We start from the raw sequence: 18846 nt of genomic DNA, 5'->3' as shown, positions 1-18846 counted from the left end.
TAATACTTCTGTCAACATTCACATAAACCAGAAAGTATCCAGTAGAAACAAACTTATTTCAGAGTATTAATCTTTTTGACTCTACTTACATACACTCTTGCCACTTTAAGTAATACTTCCTATCATCTAACGATCACAATTTTACTCTCAAAGCGTACTAGTTCATTCAAGAAATAAAGAGTTACATAATTTTGAGATTCAAGGTGGGTATATAGGAAGGAAGGGCTCAACACTTTCCAGTGAAATATCATAATGCAATGATGTTAAAAGCATCAAACATACATGCTACATAGGGAAGTTAAGACATACATTTCTTCTCGTTATTGAACTTGTAATAAAGCTCAGCTTTACAGGGAAAAAAAAATGTATTTTAAACACTCTTAAAGAGCTACAGGTACAAACACGTACTAGTGCTAGTCACAAGTAAATTAATCTAAAGCCTAATTTTTGTCCCAGTTACTTAAAAAGATGTATTCTCTAGAGAAATATAACACTAAAATGGCGTTTCCTTGTCACCGCACTATAACGCAGAGAAAAGGCTATTGTATCTCCACCTCACTGCCACTGGACTGTGGCAGTGTTTTCTCTCTAAACTAACTGATGTTATGGTTAGTAAAGGTGTATTAGCAATCATTGAGATACAGAGGCATAAAACCAGCTGCTGAAAATAACTACTTTATGTAGGAGATAATAATAATAATAATAAAATACTTGAAACAAACAGAAAATAAAAACACAACACACATCACTGCAGGAAACCTTATGTTAGATGTTAATTCTTCAATACATTCTGCACAAAACACGGCAGAAAACAGCCAATAGCATTTCATTCGAATTTACCCAGGCAGAACAATAGTTGAGTACTGTATACGAACAAAAGACAGTAAATACCACCTGGTAGTCTGCTCCTTAGCATCTTTCTGGCATAAATTAAACTAGCAGTGAACCATTCAAATACAAGTGCCTCCAAACACTATTTATCAGAGAAATTCATAACAATTAAATGTCAGCATAATATTTATGGAGGCTACTTATTTTCCCAAGGGCGCCAAAAGTCTGGAGAAGGGTTGGGTCAAGCAAACTGCAGCCAGTGTCAAACAGCAGATAAAGGAGCATAGCCACATGCATAGGCAAACATCTTCCTTTAGATCTCTTCCTGTTAAATAACACTGCACCAAATAGTATCTGCATTCTGCCTGGAAGGCTGCATTGCTGTAATTCAACAGACTGTAAGGCTGAAAAGCTCATTAAGTAAACAGTAACAAAACCAGAAAAAAATGTTGAATGACTATGATTACAAAAATTTATTTATGCCATCATGTAGCAAGCATATGATCAGTGAGGAGGAGTTGAGCAAAAACACATTCCCTTCTCTTACTTATTCAAAACAAACAAACAAACAAACAACAAAACTCCCATTTCTTTGGATTGATATTTGTAGAGCTACTAGTTCTGGAAAAAGTAGAGCTTTAAAGTATGTCTGTCCTTTTTCTGTCCTCTGGCAGATGATACTTAAATGTATCCTGGCTTATCTGGAAGGCACAAAAATCAGATGTATTTGCCTAAAGTGCCCGATAAAGGAGCACACTTACCCAACCCTGTGACACATCTATGACTTCAACTTTTGTAGGTAAATGTAAATAAAGATTTTATAGAAACTTTATTCCCATCCCTGATCTTCAGGAAAAAATATTTGAAAGACTTCAGGAATGGCATTACTGTTCATGCATTTACATTTTGGAATACTTGTTTATTTCTGCTGTTTTATGGCTGACTCAGATGAGCGTTACTTCTCTTACTCATTCTAAAGAATTTATAATAAACCACATGTGTGCCCAGCTTTACCATACAAGCTATAAACAGCAGAGTGACAGCTATTAAGCATCCATTCTCAGGGCATTTTGATCAAGAAGAATCAAAATTTCATGTAGAACATTTTGGAAGGAGTTCTTCTTGTGTTTGTTTTTTTTATTTCCTTTTGCGAGGTTTTACAGACATCCAAAACATTGCCAGTTGTGGCAAGGTACAACCAAGGTAAATAATAGACTTAAGGAGTTACAGTTCGGTGACTGCTGGTTATAGGTTACCTAGCAGTACTTAACTGATTAAGTTGAGGTGCAAATATGTGATTACAATTCTCCTGCATTAGCCAAAGTACACGACATGGATGTTTATTCTGGACTTCTTTCAGGCCAGCTTTTTGTTGGCTACAAGAGCACAGATGTTATCTGACACATCATAAAGCTGGAGTGACATGAGCAAAACTTGATTTTCATAAAAGTTGCTACTACAAAGCTAACCTTGCAGAAGTACTGGAAACCTAAGCACAAGTTCATATTGCATCAATACCTTCTCTCATTACACTAGAGTAAGCTTTACTGTGTCACAGAGTCACAGACTTGAAACACAGGTGACCTGAGACTGTGGTTCTTTTGCTGGTGAGCTGCAGCAGATGAAGCAGGGCTGCCTCCTTTCGCTTCATCAGCTATTCCCACACCCAGACAGCTTCCTGCATTGCAGGTGCAGCTGGGTGTGGAAACACCCAAGGAATCCAATCTAGGAACCGATTCAAGTAAAAATTAATAAGAGTAGAAAGTATTACCAGGTTGTTTTTAACCCACAAGAATTCTCAGCACAGCATCAAAAACAGTCATACTAGCAGAGTTAGGAAAACTAGAATGGAGGCAAGAATGAATCACAGGAGAGAATCTAACTTATCACGGCTGCTGAAAAAGGTCAAATTCTTTGGGACCACGTAGCTGACAAACACATGCAGCTCACAGATTGGCAACTGATTTTCTAGGAGAACCCACAGGAATTAATGAAACAAATCATGTAACAGCATTTGACTTACACATAGGTTCCGGCAAGCAGTCAGAATCACCCAGAGTTTTAGGAGTAAGTCATGTACTCCTTTTAAAATACCTTGCATATCTGTACTCAGAGGGCAGGTGTCTAATTGGGGAGCTGAACGGGCTGGGCTTGTTCAGTGTGGAGAAAAAAAGGCTGTGGAGTGACCTAATGGCAGCCTTTCAGTACCTAAAGAGAGCCTATAAACAGTAGGGGAATCAACTGTTTGAAAGGGTAGATAACAGCAGGACAAGGGGAAATGGTTTGAAGTTGAAGGAGGGAAGATTTAGGTTGGATATCAGGGGGAAGTTCCTTACTATGAGAGTGGTAAGGTGCTGGAACAGGCTGCCCAGAGAGATTGTGGATGCCCCGAACTTGGAGGTGTTCAAAGCCAGGTTGGACGGGGCCCTGGGCAGCCTGGTCTACTATTAAATGGGGAGGTTGGTGGCCCTGTCTGTGCTGGGGGCGTTTGGAGATTCATGATCTTTGAGGTCCCTTCCAACCCAGGCCATTTTGTGGTTCTGTAATTTGAGCCACAATACTGGGCAACCTACTGCAGTCATTAGCAGATATTGAATGCTTTCAGTAGCTCCTTACAAGTAAGTATAAGCAGTTTCCTGAAGATGATGAGAGGCAAAGGAGAAGGCTTGCTTGTTTAGTTTGCAGCACTGCGTGCCTAATTGTTCAGCTTTATGGACTGTGAAAGCTGAGTCACTTCACTGTCAGCTGTAACTTTCTAATCAATGTACTCAATTTCTGTTCAGCCTGCCTTAGCCATAGCAGAGTGCAATTCTCTCTCTTATTTTAGTTGCTACTGCTCAGTTTTTTGTTTATTTCCTTCGTAAAATTAAAGGAATTATTTTCTATTATGCTCTGTGTGTCACTATATTTCTTCTCTATGAGATCATATTTTAAAAATTTGATGACTTGGTTCATGAAATGATGTGGCAAGGCAGTACAGGAGGAAAAAAAAGAAGATAAGCCTCTAAAATACCCGCTGCCACCAGAGTATGAGTAAAGTACTCTGTTGCTCTACAGTCTGGGAGTAAAGCTTTGATCCTTGGTTCGTGATTTTGCTCCTTTCAGTGGCCTTTTTTGCTCGGCAAAAAGGAAACCTGCTGGTTAGATATGATGGCAAAGCAGCTTAGGACTCGCTGCTAACCAGTACACCTCTAACCTTGCTTTGCAGCATTAGCTTTCTAATCGACCTGTTGTGGTTTAACCTGGCAAGCAGCTAAACAGTACACTTAGTTTTTTTGTTCTGTTGCCCCTCACTCCTTTCCCTCCCCAGAGGGATGAGAGAGAGAAATGGAAACTAAATAGAACTCATGGGTTGAGACAAAAGCAGTTTACTAAAATAGAAGACGAAAATGAGAAGGAAAAAAAAAAAAAAAGCAATGATAAAAATATATATAGCTGCAGTGTGATTACTTGCAGAACAAGACACAGCAACAATACTATGGTAGGTCCCACTCTCCACTGACCAATGCCCCACAACCCCTGAGCAGTGACTGTCACCTGGCCAACTCCCCACAGCTTTATGACCTTCAACACGGTATCATGTGGTATGGAATAACCCTTGGCCTAACATAGGCCACCTACCCTGGCTCCGCTCCCCTCCTGCTGTAGCACCACCAGAGCAGCGGCTCTTCCCCACCAAGCAGCCCAGTCTGGCACAGGGTGTGCTCCCACCACCCAGCAACAATCAAGACATCAATGCGCTATTAACTCCAGGACAAATCCTGAGTAAACAGCAGCAGAAATACCTGCAACTGTTTTGTTCTAACTCTACTCCAGAGATGATACCAGGAGCAAACCAGTCTGGGAGGCAAATGCAAACAAATGGAGCAGTGCTAATGCTCAGTTCACTACTAAATAATTACTTTGTCACCTTACAGGACTGACACTATTTCCATTAACTTGAAATTATGAAACTCTTTCAGAAAGAAATACGAAGTCAATGCCTAGTTTTATTATAACAGTCACTAGTAATAATGTAATTTCAGTATTTAGTCTACACAATAGACTATACAATAGCTATATAATCAACAAGACAGCTTGCTTTTTCTTACCCAGATGTTTTGACTGCACTCTGTAGGACCCTGTTGTGGAGGCAGAGCAAAAACTAGCAGTAACATGTGGGAACTGAGTTTTTGACCAACAGCTTTGAGAGACAGGTAACCATTTTGTAGCAGGCTTCAATGAGTACCAACTAAATTAGAGAATGATGATGTTGAAAGAAAGATTCACAACAATTGGTTGCAATTGTTGTGCCTACACACAAGTATCTGGAAGGGGCCTCAATTAGAAGGAATGTAACTATTTCGGCAGCAGATGATATGCAGTCTCTTTTTCGGCAAAGATCTGAACTGAACATGCACGAGTTAAATAGAGAAAGAATTTTTTGAAATCTTGGAAGCATAAGTAGAGGCAAAAGCCTAAGCTAAACAAAAATAAAGAGGATAGAAATTTGAGACTTCATTTAATTGCAGTTTGACAGTCAGCTTCATAAAACGTTATCTTTAATTTCCTCTGCAGTGTTCTCAGATAAAGAACATGATTTTAATGGGAAGCGTATGTGATGGCTGTATGCATATGTACATTTGAAGATCTGGAAATAGGGGACTTCCCTTTTGGATCATACAGAGACTGCAAGATCCGGAAAGTCAGAATTTTGCTGTTCTTAGTTGTATCATAGGCAAATTACGGCTTGTGGACCACTCCTTCAATTTGCAATCATCTCTAGTAGAGCTTTCTTAAGCACAGCAATTCACCTACCCACAGTAAACTGAAGGACTAACGTTTTCCCTAATCCATCAAAAGCATCAATAAGTGCTAGCAATTGCAGCAAAAATTAGTATAAACTGGGAAATAAATTCTCTGTGTCCTCCACAAGATAATGATGAAAATTCCTTTCTAACAACAATATTACTATACTGATATGACTAGATAAGAGAGTTCTTTATATTGCTAATGCTAAGTAGCTGAATATGGATAAAATATCTAGAGTTATTGAAAGTCCTATCATATATTATAAGTTTAATTGGATTAATATTTTTAGGCTACAGAATTACTGTGAATTGTTTACCTCAACTACCCAGCTGCAGAAACATTGGTTTTGGAATCAAAAGAAATGGTTCACAATGCATAATGGAACATTTCTTACAGCAATTACAGAACTAACGGGAGCCATATCAATCACTGTGTAAATCATTACACAATTTCTTCATTTTTCTGTTCAGAGCATTTCTGAAATCATACTTGACAAATAATGGCTTTTATTTTACTTCAATTCCATTTAGACATAGCTCTCATTTGATTTTTTTCAAGAACATACGATTTTCCTTTAAAGAAAAGTTTTCACATTGGGAAAAAAAAATATGCAATATTACAAGTAAAAACTTCTTGAACGGTATATTCACTTGTTCCTCATGTAGTTACCACTACGTGACAACTTCTTGCTCATTTTTTATCAGTTATCCACCTCCTAGTCTGTCTCTCCTCTTCTGATTCTTGAGTACTCGTGAGTTTACAAATCTTTATATCACAAAACATTAGGTATTGATAATGATAATCTCTCCACGTAACTTTTTGTGAGCTTTCATAGTTCAGGCAAATTGCGCATACAGACACGGCAAATAAGCAAACTTAAACACCAGATACAGTATAACATAGAATATGAACGAGACATGAAAAAGCCAACCAAAAAAAGAAAATCAACCAAGGTTCTCAAAACCGTTCTGTAGCTTTCCCACCAGTACCTGAGGGTCTGGTGAAGGCACAACTGAGGGAGGTTTCCTAGCTAAGGTTACCCATTCCAGTCCCTTTTAGACCTAGCAGGCTGCTAACCTGTGACTGCACCTGATGCCTTTAAAAGCATTCTTGCTTTCAATTCGGCAGGTGTGAAGGAATGCATTTCTCTACTTTCCTTTCAAGTTAAGTTTCCCAGCTCACTAACTAGGGCCCTTTTATCCTCTGCAAAATTTGCACACCTACAGTGATATTTGTCACTGTAGCACCCCAGGTTCAACAAACTGGCTCCAGGAGAGTCAGGCTTTTAGTGCCTAAAAACTCTCCTTTCTGGAGTCTGTTTGTGGATGCAGAGTAACAGAAACGGAAGAAGATAAGGGAAGAAGGTTCTGCTTTTCCTCAACCCCTTTTCCCATCCAGCTTATTACAAATTAGTTTTAGAACAGCAATGGCAATAGCAAATATTCTCTCATTTAAATCAGTAAAAATTACATGACGTAGCTTATTTTAACTGCATGTGAGCTCAAACCCCACAGACATTTCAGATGCTGCATTTTAGCTTTTTCTCTTCAGAGATTTCCCAAAGAATTCTGGCAAATACGCCATGAAAAAAAGTTATTTTCTCACTAATTAATTTAAAGCTCAGAAATGGAACTCATTCCTAATACTAGGTTCAACAGTGGTGAAGACAGAAGAAACTACTTGCAAAGAAGATGCCTACTTACAAAAAAGGTACATTGTGGGGGAGTCTGTCTGTTCTGTATGTGACACTGAGTGAAGTGGCAGACAGCCAAAGTATACTGTAAACAGACTGCGCACCATTCCTCAGCATAATGAGGAACACAGGGTTAAGTCAACTGCAGATTAAGGAGAATACCAAACACTGCAAAGCCAGTGAGCATACAGAGCTCTGCTTTAAATCTCGTTCTCTGTGTGAACCCTTGTGAAGTGAAATGCTTAAAAGAAGTTGCATCTCTTTCAGAGCTCACTAATATTCTCCGTCAGTATTGGCAGAGAAGCTCTCCTGGGCAGCAAATACTCCAGTCCTGTTGACACCAGAATACAATTAAACTGTAGATTTAGTTACTGCCTAAAGTAAGGTCCTACCTCACAGAGTGAAAGGCTAAGGGAGAAGGGAACTCAAGTGGCACTAAATGCTCTGAGAAGGATGCACCTGGACAGGCCGTGAGGAGATTCCTTTCAGAGAGGAACATACGCAACACATCCCTGAGGCAGGCAGTGCCAATCCCAGTGTGGTTTGAACTTCTTTTGCTTTTACTCTTCTGAGTAACAAAGAATTATTTAAATCACACTATTATATGACATATTTTGCTGACATTTGTTCTTTGTTTCTGCTTTCTCTCTGAAGTATGAAACAGTAGAAGCTCACAGTCTGCATACTGAAAATGTCTTAATTCAAAGACCAGAAGCTTGAGTCAAGGCAGAAGTGTACACAATTCCTTTTCATAAGTCCTATTACAGCGAGCTTGTGTTTTCTAAGGCCACATAGACAGGGCAGAAGCTGAGTATGGACTCTGTGTTATTCTAAATATCCAAGTATTTACTGCAGGACATAAGAAGTGCAGTAGATTATTGGTTTGCATGGAACTTGCTGGAGTGGAAACTATGTAGAAAGGCTTTTCCATCCAAAGTCATTTACATTGCCCAGTTTTTTCACTGGTTACTCATATGCAGATTTCTCATTCTTTGAGAAGTGTGTTCAGTTCAACTACCTTAAACAACAGACTGCATATACAAAATTAAAAAAAAAAAACCATAGAAATAAAATATAATTTTTTAAAAAGACCTATGATGTTAAATGTATATGGAACTCTTCAAAAAAAATCTTTATTTAAACATAGATTATGTAAAAAGCTGACATGTTAAAGTGAAATACTATTTTAAGTAAGGGCCTACTGTGTATTTTTTAAACACTAGCTAGACAGTTACCCAAATGAAATCCAATGATCTTTCACAAGTAATGACCTGCTTGCAAGAAGACGATTGGAACTCTCAACTAACAAAGTATAATAGACTGTACTTTGTATTCTAGTCCGCTGGACTAGAGCAAGAAAAGATTCAGCCCCATAATTCACACTACATCTTGACTAGAGTGTAGAAATATCACTATCAGGGTGTAATTTACTTTCACACATACTCCGTTTCATTAACAGTTCTCCTGACAATTCATAAAGGAATTCTTTCCAAATGAGATTATCAGTGTTGGTCCTACTTATCTGTCCAACTTTCCTCCCACATACAAACATACATATCTCTGAACCAGCAAAATTAATCTTTTCCTTAATGTCTGATGTTTAAACCATAAATTCAATATAAAGATGTGCTCTAAAAAATTCAAGTCTTTGAACTTTTCCCATCAGAACATTGTTTGGTGTGATTTCCTTTTGACTAGGGAATGACTAAAATGAAATCATTGGGAAGTCTGAGAAATACTCAACTGAGCATTTATTTAATAATATATCCTTTTTTTTCTTTTTTTTTTTCATACAAGTATTTTAGCACTGCCTTCCAGTCGTAACAGTCATGAGAAAGACAGTTTTCAAGTACTTGAAACCATTGTTTTAATTACTCCTAAAGAAGCCTGAACCTTATTTTCTGGAGCTATTTTACTGAGTATCACTAGTGTTTAGTTGTTTACTCTTGTTTATTTAATTGAACAATTTTGAAAGAAAGCATTTCAGCCCAAGAAACACCACCCTTGTCCTGATGGTAATAGAGAATATACAAAATGAACAAAAGCAGCAGATTAGACCCCACAGAAATAGAAGTCTGCACAAACTGATGGAGGTCTCTGCTGGAAAGGCTGAGACGGAATCTTGTAACTTCATAAGTACCTAAAGCTTGGGAATCAAACTGATGGAGGCAGACTTTCTGGTGGTGAGCAACTGCAGAACAAGGGGCAACAGGCAGAAACTGCAACACAGGAAGTTCCATACAAATACAAGAAAGAAATTCTTTACTCTCAGAGTGACACTGAGCTGAAACAGGCTGCTCAGAGAGGTGGAGTCTCCTTCTATGGAGATAGTCAAGACTCATCTGGATGCCTACCTGTGTGACCTCTTGTAAGGTGCCTGCATTATCAGGGTGGCTGGGCTCAGTGATCTCCGGAGGTCCCTTCCAATCCAAGGGTTGGGATTTTGTGATTCTGTGCTTGTGTGTGTGAAAGTCAGAGGCAAGATGTGTGGCATCAGGCAGAATATTTACTCTTCCAGGTGCACTTTGAGGTTTCTGGGGCTAACATATTTGCCAAAACGCATCATATTAAACAGTGATGATAGGATTCATAGCAAATGTTCAGAAGCATATCACAAACAAGTTCTGATAAATTCCTGACCACAACTGAAAAGTTGCTTTCCACAGATGCTAACAAACTTTCTCATGAAAGAAAACAGACAGCAGAAATTCCTTTTCCCACAGTCAGCTCAAATCTCTACCCAATGCACAGGGGAAATAGGTAGAGCCATAGCCAGTACATTGAACACTTAGCACTCAAATTGATGCAGAGGTTTCAATTAAACTTTTTCCTTCAACATCTGAAAGACTGTATAGTAACTGTGGCATGCCTTCAGAAACTCAGTATTTCAAATCTATCCAGCTAAAATGGGAGTCCTATCATCACTTCCAAAGCAAGAATTGTAACGTGTCTGTTCCTTTGTAACATCATGACATCAGCTTTTAGAGAAAAAAAACAGACAAGTACTTCAAAGAGGTGCTGAAGTTTAAAGTGTTTAGAACACACTGGTTGACTTTCTCTCTGACACGTCGCAGACGTTTGTTTATTCATCACTTACACCAAAAGCCTACACTGAAATTTTCACAAGCATACCAAATTACACATAGCAGATGCATGGTGCTCCCTTTAAACAGTCCTTTAATCAGTTTTTGGCATTGTTAAGCAGCAAAATAATTGACAAAAACAAAGACCAAAAACAGACATAGCATCCTCCTAATAACTGGGTATCTTTTAACATAGACTTCTTTGCATTCTCAAAAGGCAAAGTACAGATACTTCCTATGGAACTGCAGTAATACACTTACCTACATATATTGGTAGGAATGATGGAACAGCTCCAGCAATGCTGATTCTGAAGATAACATTTACAAAATCACATCGGAGCTAAGGGAGTGTAAACATGAAAGGACTTACCTGCATTTCAATTTGGATAACTATTAAATGAGGTTTGAACCTTACACAGCATTAAATATTAATCTAAGTACCCATGATACAAGAGAGTGATGTACTGTATTATGAGAGCAAATACTATTCACAGCTTAGGGATAATTCTCCCATTTGCTAATTAGTCATTTTAACAAAAAAAAAACGGTCTTTCCCAAGGAACAGAACAAAAGCCAAAGAGGGAAGTACTCACATTCCTTTGAGCCGCTGCCACATTTTCTCTGCATGTCCTCCTATTTGATACTTTATAGAAGTGCTTTCCAGTTCCCGAGTTGTTTCCGTTGCTCGAGCCCCCATCGTTACTGTCCTACAGTGATACAGTTATAGTCAGGCTCAGCAGCAAGTAAAAGCATTCCTCAGTCCACTACAAATGTCAGAAGATCCACGCATGTTAGACAGTAGCAGCTTTCACATCAAAACACATCAGAATTACAAGAGCTGAGGGATGATTCTGCCTGAATCACTACTCACTTGGGTAGAAAAATCCACTCTTCCCCCCCACACCAGCACAGAGCAGCACACAGCTCCTCTGACCTCACGAGTCTAATCCATACGTGTGAGCCAGCTACTACACTACCGACTGCCTGCACAGGCTCCTTCCTCACGCACTTTGCCTGCAGTAGGAATATGCACAGAAGCACAAAAGATTCCTTAAAACAGACTATAATGCATTGCCATGCAGGATAAACGTGAATGGTTTTAACGATCCAGAAGGAAAGAAAGCCTGGCTTCTGCTCTGCAGGTTGGAGAAACGGGCTGCAATAGGAAAGCAGATGGTAGGAGCCAGTATCAGCCACATCACCCTACAAAGAGTGCATGTTCAAATGCCAGCGCTTTCTTCTCTTTAGATGATCCCGAATTGATTCTTAAGGAGTAAATATCTACCAGCTTCTTGAGAAGAAAATGACCGACTAATGTTAAGTCGGCAATGAAGTATAAATCCCTGCAGAAGAGAAATTAAAGAGCTCTACAGGTTGTTACTGAAGGAGTATGCTGTAATGACGACTATTCACCTTCTCCTAGCAACTCCACACAGTAGGTTGCTGTCAGTTTAAGTGGTGGGAAATGCAGCAGCTGCAAGACAGCCCGCTCAGCGAATCCTGCGGGACAGCACCATGCTTGTGTCTGCCAGCAAAACTATTAAGTGCAGGCAAACAGCACAGGGGTTGGGGACTAGAAGGTATGCCAGCCACACAGCACATTGCCAGGGCTGCCATTCAAGTGCAGAGCTAAGCACCTGGGTGTACAGCCAATGCTGGCTTTTGGAGAGGGCAAAGGAGAGGATTTCCTTGCTTGCCCAGCTGCAGACCTGGCTTTGTAGAGTGCCTCCTGTATTGTGCAAACAGCACTGCAGTGAATCAGAAACAATCTTCATTTCTGAAGCAAAAGCCAAATAATCAAATATTTCACAGACTTCTGTCAGAGATTGCGTTCGTTTCAGTAAGAGCTGTGCAAGAAGCCAGGCAAGAGGGGGGTGCCAAGTGGCAATGTGCCTGCTGTCACCAACTGCTGGTGTCACCCAGCTGGGAAAGGGGTACTGAGTTGAGACAGATCACTGAAAACCAGGGCCCTCAGATGCTGATTTGAAGGAGCCTAAGGTAGAAGATGCATATCCCAGAATGGCTTTTATTAGACATCTTTATATGTATTAAATGGTACAAAGATGTGAGCTGACGAGAAGTTTCCATCTGATGCAATTGGCAGGAAAGGGTAAAGAATTAAGTACTCAGGATCTTACAGAAAAATAAAGAAGAGACTCATTGCTTTGAAATAATCTTAACACTCCTCAGAAATGTCTTATCAATTTACTTTCTCCAGGATGCTTTTCTCTCATAAAAGTTACAGGTTTAAAATATCCCCTATTGGAGTTATAAAACAGTATGAGATGCATCTGTTACGCAGTGATCTCAGGTGGATAACTAAACACTGCATTTCATTTACTTTTCTGGTTTTAGCACATACGCAATTTTAAAATGGTATTATTTTGGTGACTTTCATTGAATTATTCCTGACTCAAACATACAATCATCCTTCCTATAAACTTTACTATCGATATCCAAAAAAAAAAAAAAAAAAACCACAGGATGAGAAATCTCTCTTATAATTTTCAAACAGCATCAAAAAACAACAAGGAAGATGCAAACAACTGTTTTTTTCAGAAATTGCAAAGCATTTACTTGGTTAAAGAGGCAGCAGCATCTCTGACACTTCTCTGAGGAACCACTCAGAAACTTCCCAGATTTCCACTCCTGTTGTGCATGGAGTCCTACTAAGGTTGGGAAGAATATAAAGACCTCTCCAAGGAATAACTAATGAGAACTCTCACACTGATCCGGACTCTTCCCTCTGGTAAATCCCAGACCTCTGAGGCAATGCAAAGAAAACAAGTATTTATAGAAACCACAACAACCTCCAGGGACAGAGGGGAATTTTATGGGCCTAATTTTTTCTCATAAAGTATTCCCTGTTCTTATCCAAATCTACGATGAAAAAAAGTAATGTGTGTAAGCTGTTCTCTCCCCAGTCCCCAAGAAAATAAGCACTTGAAAATATATTGCTTTGATTTACTGGAGGGAAGTATTATCAGCAGGTAACATCCCTCCTGAGGGAATAAACTACCCAAATAATGCTGTGAGTGGCGATACACCCATGAACTTCATCAGAACCCCACAAAGGGAACCAGGCACATCTTTGCTCCCTGTGGGCCCACAGTGCTAAAACAGAAGAAAGCCCTGCAATAGAATCACCTGGCCAGGCTCTGAAAATGAAAGAAACAGCAGGAAACACATATAAAGAGATCAATAAGTCATTAGGAAACCAAGAAAACCAAGGAAGTAGCCCAAGTAAGTGTTCTGCATTCTCCTAAGGAGAAAGAAACAAACCATTTAAAAACAAAAAATAGGTATGCTATTATCCTGGAAATGTGAGCAAACCTATCCTCATGGAGGCATGAGGAAAGGAAGAAAAGCTGCAGCAGCAGTTCCCCACAGGCTTGCAAGGCAGCACAGGCAGGAGCTTGCTGCTGGAAGAGAGGACAACCAGAACTGCCCCTGTGCTACAAGGGAAGTGGGGAAGGAAATACAGACCTGCTCAGAAATACACATCTACTGTACAACCTGGTGTGAAGATGATCCAGAGTACTAAACAAGCAGCAGATATTTTAGGAAGTCAAGTCATCCAGAAATATAACACCTGAGATGGTAAATTATATTAATTTGTTTTTCTCCTGCTACTTCCTGTTCTTATTTGTTCTCCTGTTCCCACCCTAGTTAACCTGATATTTGCGTTACAGTCCCAGGAAGTTGTTATTGCAGTCCTTCTTCCTCCTATAGAAATATAATCTTCTTTATTTACCAGTTTCTTAATTTTTATTTTTAATTTGCTGCTCAATATTTCTGGACTAAAATGAACAGCTTCAGCTACTCAGCATGAAGACATGTTAAAATAAGTATTGATTTTCATCCTCAGTTGAGGGAAAATATAACTCCCTATTCCACTTCATCAGATAGGAACCTATGCTTAATCGTAACACATTCTAAGCTCTTTTCTTTTCATCCAAAAATGCTTCACATCGGTAGGAATAAACATCAGTGCAAAGAAATTAGTTTAAAATACACTCACTAGTAAAAAAAAAATCTGGTTGGCTTTTCAATATTGAATACTAGGAGATCTTTACTGCTATGCCAAAATCACAGTTAGTATGAGAATGACCTATGTCAAAACTGGGAAAATCCTGCAGCTAACCTAATGAGAGATTGGCTATGGAAACTAGAAAGGGCTGTGCAGGTTCTGATGAGGAGAACGAGAGTTTTATTTTAAATAAACCCCTTACTTCTGGAGATAAGTTAAATATACTGCTTTATTTGAAATTATCTTTGCAACCCATAGATGGAGAACGAGGAATAACAAGAGGCCTGCAGGTGACTTGCCAGGTTAATATGCATTCCTCCAGATCTGATAGCACAATCATCCCTGCAGGGGAGCTGCAGAAGGGCCGTGAACCAATTAAGAAATGTGAAAACATCAAAGGGAAAAAAAGAAAAAAGAATTATTATTTTTTAGGTAGACACAGGAGGTATTGTGTCTGACTGAATCTGTATGCTGAATGTCCTGGCTTCTCAACTAGCAAGCACTGATACATAATTCACTGAGGCAAATAAAGCATTGCACTTCTTTCTTTGCTGGGTGTGAGATGGAGATCAGTACCATTACAAGTCAGGAAGTTAATTACTGGGGAACTGAATGCCAGTGGGCTCAAGTGTGCCATGGTAACATATCAGGACAGGGATCTCATTGCACAATCCCCGCCCCCAGCACAAAGGACTGGATTGCCAGGCAGTTCTTGCAATGTCTCCTTCCAGCCTCCCCAGTGTCTGCTGCACTCACATTTGCAACGTGCAATCTCCTTCCTCACAAGCTTGCTTGCTATGCCCAAATGTGTTGTTAACCAGTAGGAAGCATAGTGAAGGAAAAAACGAGTATCTACTTTCATAAAAATCAAAGGACTTGATTTAATACATAGGTCTTCAACAATTTGTCAGAGGTAAAACACTGATGCTACAGTAATATTGTTTCCATAGAATACACTAATAAAATTAGCAGTCTTACATAATTGATGGATAGCAATTTGAGAGATTCACACATACGGCCTACACAGTGTATTGGCATCAATTCAATTAAGTAGGTAAAAGCTGGGATTGATACAGGTTGATAATCATTCACAAAGATTAGATGACCTAAAAAAGGGAGCGCCAACAAGGAGAATTTTCCCCTTTTTTATTCACTGGTCAACCTAAGCTGAAACATAACTTTGATACACAGGAAACAGACTGGATGTCTGGGTGAAAGTGGATGGAACATACATAATAGTTATGAAGTCTTCCCTGCTATGACTCCATCATCATCTTTCAGTAGTTGTAAAGCTTTAAGAAGCAAGAGGCTGCGGTTTACCTTGTTCAAAACACATGACTAGAGAACCACTGAAGACTAAAGTTTTTCAAAATAGGAACACAACTGGTTTGTAATAGCATCAAGCTGAAATTTCGGTACATTCATGCACATAAGAAATATTCACAAAAAAGAACCAACTTCTAAGAACCCCTCAAGAAGAGTTTTGGCTGAAAAAACAAGTCCGTTCATTTTTGGAAAAAAAGTAAGGAAAAAGGAAATCGTTCTAAAACTGGCAGCACTGCAGAAATACAATGCATAGATTTAAATAAATTGTCACAGAGAATCATAAAGATAATGGTTTGCTTCATGGCAACACGAGGTTGCTACTTTTCAATGGCAAAGGGGGTAAGGCTGCCTACATAGTGTAGAATCAACAGTTGTAGAATAAATATTAATGTACTGGATTAGTTGTGCTCCTAACAGAGGACACAGTGTTTTATTAAATTTCGCACATTTCTGATCTCACATTTAGGAGTATTCATGAAGCCATTATAATTTTGATAATCATGTATCAAAGAGGTAATGGTAAGATAAAAGTCTTTTAACACAGAAGCTGTTGTTGATTGTGGAAAACTAACTGCCAAGTTTTTGGCATGGGTGTACAGCTTGGAAAAGAGAGAGAACAGAATAAAAGGCGAAAGGAGAACTGGATTTCACAGAGCATCTGCCAGTTTATCCCACAGAACTACATAGGAGGCAAAGAAAATAACTAGCTCACGGTACAAGATGTGTGTGGACAAAGACAGCATGGAGTACAGTTGTCCCAGCTAACTGTTGTCTAGAGAAGTTATTTCTAGCATCCATTTTGAACTATTCAACAAAGAAAATTGTTCACTTCAGATGTATGTTACTTCAACAAGGACCATAGCAACAAGAAAATGTTTCTTGATATTTATAAAAGACTATGACGGAACAGATGCCAACAGAGGGGAAAAAAAAATCTCTACCTCAAGCTGAAAATGGAATTTAAGGAATCTACCCTTAATGGAGGTACATTATTAAATGTGGAACTATATATCATGGAGTAATGATGAAGACAAAGCATAAATTATTTCAATGTATTACCTAGTCCTTTTTAATTGTAAGTCCAGTGATGGCTGTTATGCAAAATGGTTCAGATGCAACACCCAGCTTACAATGCCTACAAACTGCAGAATGTCATTAGGTAAAAAAGCATATCAGAGAGGGATCACTCTAAGTACCTAGTCTTTGTTATATTTCTTCTCTGAGTATCTTCTGACCATCACTGGAAACAGAATACTAAGTGAGAGAAGCTTGGTATTTCTTGTGTCTTTATTCAATACAAAAGTGCTTCTTACAATGTAAGAAAATATTTTTCATTCATTTTCATGTTTAAAAAAAATTGTATCTATAGAAGCAGTGGTTTTCTCCCTTGAGTTACAAAGAAGAAATTACATAACACCTCTGCAAAATGCCTTCTGCTGCAGTTAACAAGAAAATGTAGTCATTGGTACTGTATACACATGCTAGAAATATAAATACAGAAATACAGTTTAACAAAGAACCAAGAACGTGTTCCCTACATCCTTCAACCTGACTTGGATGAGATACTATATTACAAAATGTACAAGAGATATATAGCATGTCTGAGAAAAATCAGCAAATTCAACCTTTATTTTCAAAGCTTCTAATCACAAAAAAATTCCAGCTGTACAAAATTCATACTCTATAGAAGTCAGTAGGAAAGAGAATTGAATATTATTACGTACATGACATGACAGGCTTGGAGTACGCACGGTATTATCTGAGTTAGAATTATTCTGTTCCAAATATCTCCTCTGTGGGGACCTGCTACATTACTTGAAAACTAAGCTCGCTGAAATCAGAAGGGTCTTTTGTTAGCATATTCTGTATTTTAACCTTAATTCCAGCAAGATGGAATCCAGCTTTTGGCTTTAAAACATCTTAAAAGATGAATGGAGTATTCAACTGATGGTAAAAACTGGCAGCACATTTAAACATTAGTTCAACAGTCTAGCACGCAACAAGATTAATGACAAGTGCAAAACTCACTGACAGTCAGATGTTTAGTATCACTTAACTGTGTTTAATATCACTGGAACAGGCAAGTTCAACCAAAGTGTAAAGGTAAAGTTTAGGGAAGTTTTAATGTTGCCCTGGCAAAACATCTCTCTGTCAGGTTTTTCATATCAATCCATGATTTAGTATAAATATCCTTGAATATGGTTTCCAATCAAAAAATGTGACAGAAATATGTTAATTCTGATCAAAACCACAAATAACAAAATTCGTTTTTAAAAATAAGCTGTTTGTTTCTTCCTTAAGTATTAGAGTGACAGATTCTTAAAGCATAATTAATTACCTACATTATTAATTCATGCTTTATTGAGACTTGGACAAGTGGATGTTAAACATCTGTTGAAAGACTGTCCATTGACAGAGGTCAGCACAGTTACTCCCACATGCAGGTTGAATCCCAGTGCCAGGGAGCAGCTGAAGCACACTAAACTCTGAAGGTGTCATTGGAGGAGCAGCACAGCAGCAACAAGTTGACATATTCTGTACGGGGTGCATAACCAAAGGAGCTTCATGTACTCCAGGAAGAGCTGTAGCTCCTCCACCACAGTTTGTTGTCATTGCATTGTTTTTGTACCTGGCATTATCCTACAGCCACTTTAGTGGCATGGAAAGGGCAAGCCACCATTACTGCAGCTCTTACCATGCCCACTACCATAGCACAGCTATAAATATTGATGGCCAGTGGAGTCACACTTGTGATAGAGACTTAGAAAAAAAGTGTAAAAGAAGAATGAGACTTATTCAGCTGAGCTTACAGGATCCTTTTGGGGCTGTCTTACTCTACCTCTCTTTGCTTGTTTACTTATTATTAGAATCTAAGTTGCCATTTCCCTGAATGTGTTTCCTGCCTGTATTCATCTCTATCAGTGTAATTTCAGAATATTTTTACCACATGTAAACAGTTGTAAGCCTCCCAATGATTAAAAAAAAAAAAAACGAAAAAAAGCCTGGAGTTTAATTGTGATGGAACCTGTGTCAAACTCTGGCAGACAGAGAGAAGTGAACTAATACTGCTGTTGTGTTCAAAAACATAAAAA

The 18846-nt window shown here is 38.7% G+C and overlaps 1 protein-coding gene across 7 annotated transcripts in view; it reads right to left on the bottom strand.

Moving 5' to 3' along the window:
- Positions 1 to 18846, bottom strand: part of PDE1A (phosphodiesterase 1A) — a 198484-nt gene that overhangs the window by 132209 nt on the left and 47429 nt on the right. For 2 of the 7 annotated variants that reach the window (XM_040703692.2, XM_046943859.1), the window contains exons 1-2: positions 11270 to 11356; positions 10992 to 11105 (exon numbers count right to left, since the gene is read on the bottom strand). In XM_040703692.2, the coding sequence (XP_040559626.1) occupies positions 10992 to 11095 (104 nt within the window). In that variant the 5' untranslated portion in view covers positions 11096 to 11105; positions 11270 to 11356. Of the gene's footprint in view, positions 1 to 10991; positions 11106 to 11269; positions 11357 to 11683; positions 11929 to 18846 lie in introns of those variants that run through there. The other 5 variants (XM_046943860.1, XM_046943857.1, XM_040703697.2 and 2 more) reach the window with 4 other exon arrangements.

Source organism: Gallus gallus, chromosome 7 (assembly GCF_016699485.2).
Source record: "Gallus gallus isolate bGalGal1 chromosome 7, bGalGal1.mat.broiler.GRCg7b, whole genome shotgun sequence".
Classification (NCBI taxonomy): Eukaryota; Metazoa; Chordata; class Aves; order Galliformes; family Phasianidae; genus Gallus; species Gallus gallus.
The sequence above is the reverse complement of the archived record's forward strand: the minus strand, read 5'-3'. Positions and strand labels throughout refer to the sequence as shown.